Source organism: Salvelinus alpinus, chromosome 26, assembly GCF_045679555.1.
Source record: "Salvelinus alpinus chromosome 26, SLU_Salpinus.1, whole genome shotgun sequence".
NCBI classification, from domain to species: Eukaryota; Metazoa; Chordata; class Actinopteri; order Salmoniformes; family Salmonidae; genus Salvelinus; species Salvelinus alpinus.
The window spans coordinates 29,557,903-29,567,384 of NC_092111.1; the positions used below are offsets into that span (position 1 = coordinate 29,557,903).

At 45.5% G+C, this 9,482-nt stretch overlaps 2 protein-coding genes across 4 annotated transcripts in view; one reads left to right on the plus strand and one right to left on the minus strand.

The window, feature by feature from the left end:
* Positions 1-1,668, plus strand: part of LOC139555116 (cyclic AMP-responsive element-binding protein 5-like) — a 40,359-nt gene extending 38,691 nt beyond the window's left edge. For all 3 annotated transcript variants that reach the window (XM_071368609.1, XM_071368607.1, XM_071368608.1), the window contains one exon: positions 222-1,668. Coding sequence is in view for 2 of the 3 variants with exons in the window: in XM_071368607.1 (XP_071224708.1) it covers positions 222-343 (122 nt within the window). In the remaining variant the exon portion in view is untranslated. The remainder of the gene's footprint in view (positions 1-221) is intronic.
* A 740-nt stretch (positions 1,669-2,408) lies between these two features.
* LOC139555115 (TLR4 interactor with leucine rich repeats-like) lies at positions 2,409-6,440 on the minus strand. Its single transcript, XM_071368605.1, has one exon. The coding sequence runs from the start codon at positions 5,814-5,816 to the stop codon at positions 3,231-3,233; it is 2,586 nt and encodes an 861-aa protein (XP_071224706.1). The 5' UTR covers positions 5,817-6,440; the 3' UTR covers positions 2,409-3,230.
* Positions 6,441-9,482: the final 3,042 nt, after the last annotated feature.

The window sequence follows — 9,482 nt, forward strand, 5'->3', positions numbered from 1 at the left end:
AAATGTCAAAATAAAATAGCTATTTTCCTTATATGAACTGTACATGAGTTGTCATTAATTGTATAACATATGACTGCTTTATTTCTAGTGACATTTTGTTATTTTTATATATAGTGTTTTTATTGTAGACTTTCCTCTGGACCCAGATCTTAAACAGAGAGAGAGAGGGAGCTGTCAAACAAGCCAGGTCAATTTGATTGACAGCTGTCTCTGTGCCCCAGGTCCAGGGAGTTCGACAGGAAGTCCCTCCCCCCTGTGTCCCGGGTCGCAGCAGCAGGCCATCCAATCCAACAGCATCTCCACCTCCTCAGCTGGAGGGGGCGATGGAGCACACAGCAATTAAAAACTAAAGCGCGTGTGGGTGCGCATGTGGTTCGGAACATAGAGTTGGATAGAGAGCTTCCAATAATGTCCCAGGAGACAAACTCTCTAGTACATCTCTGTGGTTCAGAATCAACCCCCCTCCAATTAAGTACAGGATGTAGTTCCTCCTAAACACTGAGCTAAAGTCAGTTATGTGTTTCCCCCCTAATGGTTATGGTTAGGATGGGGAAGGGTGAGCTGATCCTTGATCTGTGGTTAGAGGCAACTTCTACCTGGAATCAGGGATTAAACCCTAGGTGGGTGCATCTCATTAGTCTTAAATGGCTCCCTCTCCTGGTCTCCTAGCCTCTATGGACACATGTATAGCAGAACTGGACTGGTCTCTATAAGCCTTACATCTCCGGTAGGTTTGCAAAATTCCGGTAACTTTCCCAACCGTGATTTCTGGAAAACCTGTGCATTTTGGGAAAGTTACCAGTGTTTTTGCAACCCTAGTCTCTGTCTCTCTAACTGTGTGATCATAGTCACCTGTGAACTGGATCGTATTGTGTCTGGGGGAATCAGTCGACCAATGTGTCTCAGTTAGTGGGAAATCAGACATCCAAGTACTGTGCTATCTATTCCAGGACTGCTTCATGGTGGTGTGTCTGCAAACATATTTGTTATCATATCACCTTTTTCTTAGTGGCAGTTTTTTGTTGTTGTTGAATGTGTCGGAGTTGGGTCTTGTAACTTACACCATGACTAGGACCAGGAGTTTCTCCAGGAACATCTCTGGGGCTTAAAAATAGCCTGTTACTATGGACCAGAGTTTTACCTAGTCAGGTCACTGGGTCAGGTTAAACTCCTGGCTCTAACCATGACTAAATAATGTTACTACATTGCGTATGTGTTTGTGTATGGTTGTATGTGTAACATAGGCCTCTCTGAAATGCAGAACGTGAACGAAAACTAATACAAATGTACATTTTATACAAATTTATATCAAGTCCTATGAATAGGATGCCCTTGTTTTGTAACAATGTAATGCAAAGCCTATTTTCCCTTTGAAAGTATTACAATGTTTGTACATACATTAAGTTGGGCCTAGAGTTTTCCTTGACCATGTCTCTTGACCAAGATAACTCCTGGCCCTTTGTTTAACCTCTGTAAAGCACTTACTAGTTTCCAACAGTGTATTTATCATGTAAACTAGGCTCACACAGTACGTTGGCCTATATCCTGTATCTATGTTTCCTTCTGTGTCTGTATTGTGATTTGTGTTTTGTTTCATGTTTTTTTTTGTACAGATATTGACAATCGCTACAAACCTAATACGAAAATAAAAGCACTTATTCTCTGGTATCTTATTGTGATTTTTACTCAAGTTCGGTTGCCTCCATCAGGAGATCTGAGGAGAAAATGTAATTTGATCTAATGGGCCTGTCAGACGAATGGTCTAGTCTGCCCCCTAGCGATATCTTCTGGAACTGAAGACAGTTTGAGCCACCCTGATTGAATGAGTCAAAGGTCAGCGATCACAGATTTATTTACCTGTCGGTAAACTTTAGCAGGTTAAGTGAAAGAAAATGGATGTGAGAGGGCCAAGAACTAGCCAAAGTAAATAGTGATGACTTTTATTCACTATCAGTAGGGGGCAGGCCCAATCCACTAAAGTTTAACAAAAACTTAAGAAGCAACATATCAGTCTTAACCAAATATGACTAGGATATTGAAGTGGATTATGCTGTTTCTGTTTCATATCTCAGACTGTGTTTCCTGGTCTATATGTGTCTGTCTGTGTCTGCTGTTGTTATGGTAACACACTGTTGACAGGCTTGGAGTGTAGAGCTGATCAGGCCTGAGTGTTGGAGGTACTGTATCCGGTCTACCCAAAAAAAACACCTAACTATTGCCAGACTTTCTGTCTTGAAACACACGCACACACACACACGCTTTAAGTACATGATGAAACACACACACACACACACACTTGCACAAACGCAGGCATACATTACACACACAAACATGTTTTCTAATGAATGAATATGCAGTATTACTACAAATGTTAAACTTACTGCCTTTCTGTAAAAATACCAGAACTGTAAAATTGGTTTCTTTATACGTATCGGAGCCATATGAACAAAGGACTTACACCATTATTTGCAAAGGCATCGGTTTTTCTTTTCATACAGACAAACGGACCATTATGTCCAACAGTCACACAGTCAGGAAATGCATGGTTACTTACTTGTGCTCATAGCACAATACATAGTTGAGTATAAAAGTATAAAAACATATATCCAAATAATTATTTCTGCCAACCAGCAGCCATCTTTTCTTGCATTTTCAAGCACATTACAAATGACATTTTATACACAATTTAATGTCTATTAGTCTAATATTAGCACCAGATGAAATCAGGTAATTCTCTCTCTCACACACACACACACACACACACACACACAAGGCAATGGAACAGGAAATGTATGAGGCTTAGAGGAAGTTTGTGGGATTGACTTCCTGTAGTGTCTGAATCAGCCCTGATGAGCTCAGCTATTTGGTCACCCATAAAGACAGCTTTGGTCATGAACAGAACTATAACTGTGGTCATATTGCCTGAACACAACCTTACTGTGGTTCTGTAGTCATGAATATAACCTTGTGGTTATATGGTCATAACTCAACCCTGGCCGTGGTCCTGCTATGGTCATGAAGTGCTCCAGAGTGCAGGTTAAATACCAGTCCACTTCTGTCTCGGTCTCTGCAGCATCTCTCCTGAGGATGTTCCTTCCTGGTGATGGCATATTGGTGTTCTCAGGTTCTAAATATGGATTATCTAATGCTCACAATAAAAAATATATATTCTAGCGCTTAAGTGGGTCACAGCGCAAACATGTTTTCAAGTTCCAGGTCTCTGGTGTTTATTAATCTGAGAACCTCTGCATGTCACTGTTGTCTCTACGGGTGGGGCTGATGTCAAGGAAACGGTCGCAGGGGAACTCTATAAGGTCGCCCCCTTCCTCCAGGGTTCCGAGCCGTGGCGGCCGGCTGCTCTGGAAGCTTGTGAAGTCTGTTGACACCGCCGCCGTTGTTGTCATGGAGCTGCGGAATGGTCGTCGCGTGGAGTACATGTGACGCACATGCACTGCTGACTTCCTCCTTTTCAGCTTCCGCCTCAAACTTCGCCCCAGCCAGGCTCCTCCAATCACCAGAAGAAGGACGGCGTTGCCGGCCAGTGTTGCCACGGTGACCAGCTGGAGGTCAGAGGTCAGTGTCTCTTGGTGATGAGCCTCTTCTGGGAGAGTGACCAATCCGGCACAGTGGTCCCTGGGTGCCACCTCACACACAGACCCTCCCACCACACCCTCAACACAAGCCATGTAGGTGAAGTCTGGGCTTAGTTCTCGTAACATCACCGACCGCGCCCCGCCACGGGCGTACACGTACCGAGGAAAACGGTCAGATGACCCAAAGCGGTCAAACAGCACTCGGTAGTGGACCTCTTCTAGTCCCGGTCCGGCTCCCGGTGTAAAGCGGCTGTGGTCGCGTGTGGTCCAGTGGACCGTGGCTGTGCTGGAGGCGACCTGGTCGACGGTCACGTTGGTGATGAAGTGGCGGTTGAACACACAGGGGTCGGTCACTGCAGGTATAACGTCCTCCTGACCGCCTCTGAACAGGTCAAACCACTCCTCTTTTTGAGGGGTGGGAGGAGAGGAGGTGAGGAGCTCTGTGATTGGCCCACTGAGATGGTTACCATGGCTATTTTGGTGGTCAACTGTCTGAGGCCAGGTTGTGGTTGGAGGCGTGGGGTTGTTCAGGAGAGGGGCTTGTGTTTGAGGAACGCTGCGGCCCGGAACGGAATCCCACCTCCCTTTCTCACGCTTCCCAGAAGCCTCAGCAGAAGGTCGCGACCTAGGGCTGGCAGATATTTTCTTCCTCCTCTTCCTGTTCGACGACAGGGATTTGTCCCGCTCCTCTTGCCCTCGCTGGTCCCCTTGGATACCCACCTCCTCCTCTCCCTCCTTCCTATCCTCTCCCTCTCTACTCCTGCTCACCTTCTTTATTGCCTTCATCTCCACTCCCTCTCTACTCCCAATTTCCCTATGCTCTTCTCCATCCTTCCTTTCCTCTGCCTCTATTCCTCTCCTCTCCCCCTCTATCTCCTTCCTTACCTCTCCCTGCCCTCTCTCCATCTCCTTCTCCAGGACACCCCCTCCTCTGCTCTCCTCAGGCCCAGTCTGGGTCTCACACAAGTGGCTCCAATTCCCTGGGGGCTGCAGCTGGGAGCTGTTGATATAATCTAGATACTTCCCCCTCAGTGTCGCTGGGTGATGACACTGCAGGAAAACGGTCAACAGCTTCCCCTGAGAGTGCGCCGACTTCATCCACTGCTTCAGGTCGCCCAGGCGGCAGTCACACGTCCAGTTGTTGCCATGGAGATCCAAATCGTAAAGGCCGCTGTTGAGGGCGAATATGTTACCGGAGAGGCTCGTGAGCCTGTTGTCTTTGAGTTTTAAAACACTCAGATGCTTCAGTTGTTCAAAAGCCGAGGGGTCCACCGTGGAAATTTGGTTGCAACTAAAGTCCAGCTCCTCGACTCTCTCCAGCGGGTCGAGAAGTCCTGCGGGAAGATTCTCCAGCACGTTCCCGTCAATCAGAAATTCTGTCAAGCTCGACAGTCCTTTCAACGACTCGCTTTCCAAATGGTAGATGTTGTTATTGCTGAGGGATAGTTTAGAAAGCTTTTTCAGATTCTGAAAGACGTGGTTTCCGACGTGTTGTATTTCATTTTCAGAGAGCAGCAACGTATTCAGTGACCTGAGCTGGGAGAACGTAAACACATTACGCACGGCTGTCAGTTTGTTCTGCGCCAGGTTGAGAAAGCGCAGTTTGGTGAGCTTGGAAAAGGCGTTTCTGTGGCTGTGACTCAGCTGGTTCGATTCTAGATGGAGATAATGTAGATTAGTCAAGCTCTTGAATACCGAGTCCTGTAACAGTTCTATGGCGTTCCCATCCAACCTCAGCTTCACAACGCTCTGCAAGTTACCAAACAGCTCTGGAGTGATCTTCTTCATGTCATTGTTATTGCCATACAAAGTTGTCAGTTTTGCCAGTGACTGTAAAGTTTCTGGGGGTATTGTTGATATCAGATTGTTGCCCAAATACAGCTCCTCCAATTTGGAGAGCTTTTCAAATGCTTTTGGGTGAATGGTCTGTATTTGATTATACTGTAAGTTCAACCTTATAAGATTTCCATACCGTGTGAAGTCGAAGGCGGAGATGTTACCGATGAAGTTTCCCCCGAGGCTGAAGACAAGCACGTCCTCTGGGACCCGCGAGGAGTGCACCTTGGGCACCGCGCGCAGCCCCCGGTTTGTACAGAGGATGTGCTGCGCTTGCTGGCAGTCGCAGCGCTCAGGACAGAAGCCGCTGACGGGTGAAGGCGAGAGGAACCCGTCACAAGAGAAAAGGAGAAAACAGATGACACCCACGAAATTACCGGTATCCATTCCAAAACGGCAGTTGGCACAAGCTTCTGATGCGGCATTCCCCCTTTGTGTTCAAGTGCAGTTACCCCGACTCTCCACTCTCACTTTGGTGTCCGATACATATGTCCATTATTCACTTGTTGCTCCGTCATTGTGGAGGAAAGTTGTCCTACACTTAGTTTAGTGTGAAAAGGTGTCTGGATCCATGGCTAAAAACTGCTTTTCATAGAATACATTTATTTGTGCGCTGCGCTGTCATGCCGTGTGAGGAAACGCTCACCTCCCCAGAATGATCCATATCCCGGCCCCAAGTGGTCATCTGGAGCAAATTACAGACCTCCGCAAAACGCAGGGTTCACGCGCAGAACACACACACACACACGCGCGCTCAGCCTCTCCCCCGCATCTCTCGTCCCCGCCACCACCATTCGTGTACAGCGCCTGGCGCACAGGATTCAGAGCTGCGCGTGCATGAACACACACACACACGTCCTCTAAATCTAATCAAATGCGTGGAAGATAGGACGCATATACTGTATCTTGTTGTATTCGAGGCATAGAGAGAGAGAGATACGTGGCTGAACCCTTTGACCGAGTTTTCCGCGTGCCCCCGCACCCCCTGTGGCTCGCGAGGTGAGATTCGATACTCGGTATGGAGAAAGCAGACGGGAAGCCTTCCTTCCCACGAGGGTCCCCCGGGGAACCCTGGACTGAGTGACTCAGTCTTGGACTCCCTCCTCACACACGTTTCAAAGTGCACAATGGATCTCTCCAGACAGCAGAGGCCTAGCACCAGAGGAAGACAGTAAAATAAAACGTTCTCATTCCACAGGATCTCAAATGTTGCACTGAAGAAAAACACTTAATTCGGTGTGTTACTGCTAGAATTAAAATTGCTTGCAGACAGTCATTTACCTCCATGCCATCATCAATGAACACCAATGTATTCAAGATAGCTGGTCAGTGGTACCTTAGGGAGGGTTGGGGCTCAAACACACATGGTTCACATTAATGCAAGAGGAATTCAGGTCATGGTGCCTGTGTTAAGACTACAGAGGCAGGGTGCCAAATCTTTGATTAGGATCTCTACTTGAAAGGCTGGGTACAAAGTATGATCTATGTAGTCAGGGTTCAGTGCAGTGAGCCATGTAGTGGACTGTAGGTTAGACTGTAGGCTAGTCTAGTCTGTATACTGTCAACCTGGGCTCAGGGGTCGACGTAACATAGTAAATGCTTCACTCCAAATAGTATATGTTACATTTCCTATGTATTAATTTGTGGATGTCCATCATCCATTTTGTATGATGTTATGATTTACAATTTGTATGATATGTTACAAATTGAAATTCGTACAATACGTTTCGAATTTGCTAAAGTTATATGTTACGAATTCCAAGTTGTTGTGGCCAACGTTAGCTAGATGGCTAGGTGGCTAACGCTAACATTCGCTAGGCTAGGGGTTAAGGTTAGGAGTTATATTAAAGGGTTAAGGTTAGGAGTTATATTAAAGGGTTAAGGTTAGGAGTTATATTAAAGGGTTAAGGTTAGGAGTTATATTAAAGGGTTAAGGTTAGGGTTAAGGTTAGTGTTAGCTAACATTCTAAGTAGCAAGTAGTTGTAAAGGTGCTAATCAGCTAAAATGTTAAAGTTGTCCGTGATGCGTGATGAGTTGAACATGCAACCTTTGGGTTGCTAGACATGTGTTATACACCAACCCAACTACCCTACTTTCAGTATTATGTAACCATACCAAACGTAACATATCATACTAATTTGAGAGTCCCAGATTTACATTTACTATGTTACGTCTAGTCTATGAGACCAGGCTGACTGTGTAATGCTCCCTACTGTGTGTAAGAGCCCTACAAGAGTCGCTTCCCCTATAAGCTGTGTTTACACAGGCAGCCCTATTCTGATCTTGGGCCACTAAATTGGTCTTTTGACCAATCAGATCAGATCTTTTGCTAATAACTTTGGCAAAAGATCAGAATTGGGCTGCCCGTGTACACGCAGTCTTTAGTGCCCCAAAGCTTGAATCAAGAGGTCTGGATATTGATGGCACACGAGGTAGTGCACTTGCAATGTAACCACAACATCTTGTAGAAGACCAGAGTGAAAGAACATTGCAGTAAATCCTACAGGAGCACTGACTCTGGAGACAAGGTTGCAGATTTGTCCTAAAATAGTGGTCACACACACACACCCAGCCAGTTGTGCACATGCACCACATGCATTTACATGTTCACATTGTAGTCATTTAGCAGACACTCTTATCCAGAGCGACTTACAGTCAGGGCAACTCCAGCACTCCACTTTCAACCTCATTTTCATCATCCCCAGCACATTACCAGTGTAAACGTGTGAAAATGGCGCATTTCTACACTTTGTAGAAAAAAAATCTGTAGTTAAAAGGTTGTACCCAATGCCATCATCTAAAGTTAAAACATTTGAAAAACAGTGATTTTCAAACACTGAAATTCACGCTTAGATACTCATTGCAGATTTTGAAAATCAGTGATTTCCTTTTAATCCTATCCTGTGATGTCACAGAGAAGCATTTTTTTTAGGATCTTTATTATATTTTTAACTGCAGATTATAGAAAAGCAAGTGATGCAATTTTTCCAGGACAATACATTTTTTCTGACTATTGTAGCGGTAAATTCCTAGGATTGCCTTACAGTGAGGGAGAACCCAGAGTTAGAGAAGAGCATTATACCCGTTCTCATGCATTGTTAGAGATCACAGTGTGTCATGACTCTCCACAGAACTAGGATCAGGGGCGCTCTGTTATGAGTGAGTAACTGTGTGTATGTGAAATGCAGCTGTGTGTGTGTGTGTGTCAGAAATGCAGCCCATCTGGGAACCCCCCTGCCCCAGCGAGGTCATTTCCTGTCTGGCCCTTCATATGAATTTCTCTCTCAGTCTGACAGACCGATGGGAGGAATATCTCTCCCTCTCTCTCTCTCTCTGGATGCATTTTTGTAAGCCCAGTTCTCTCTGAGAGCCAAGATACAGCCCTGGATCAGTGGAGACACACACAATGTCCGTGAACACTCGCCGAGTTACACTGTCAGTCAGTCTATGTAGTGTCATGCAATAGAATTGGATTTTTCACACTCATTTATAATCACAGCTTTGCACAGATCCTATGTAATTGCATGCTTTTGTAAATTACACACAAATTAGTGTAGTTGTCTTATACGAAAGTCTCTTCGTAATGTAGAGCTAGTCAATGTTAGTTATGAGAGGAAACAGATATTCAGTAAAGAGAGCTGATGAGAGGGGGGAGTGAAAAAGAAGAGAGGGAGAAGGCGTGAAAAAGAGAGAAAAGGCAGACATGCTTGTAAACAGAGAACCTCTTTTCAGTGAGCTATAGTCTTCTGGAGTTGATCCAATTCCAGACTTTCACAAAGAGGTCCATTCAGGACCCCGGACAGAGTTGTCTGTCAGTTTGCCTGAACACAAAGACGGACGCAGTCTGGTTTCATCAGCCATTCTCTCCAATCACCCCTCTATTCCCCACAGCCTTGGACCGTCCAGCGCAGATGAGGTTTCACTCCCTCAACACACAGAGAAGCCTCATTCTGTCAGAAAGAGAGAGAGAGAAAGAAAAGTTGTTTCTGTGAATGTGGCAGTAAGTGTGTAAGTGAGATATCATCTAGGTTATTTAATGTTTCTGTGCGAGT

Excerpts from the sequence above, each read along its gene's own strand:
- LOC139555115 (XM_071368605.1), bottom strand. The coding sequence starts at position 5,816 with ATGGATACCGGTAATTTCGTGGGTGTCATCTGTTTTCTCCTTTTCTCT.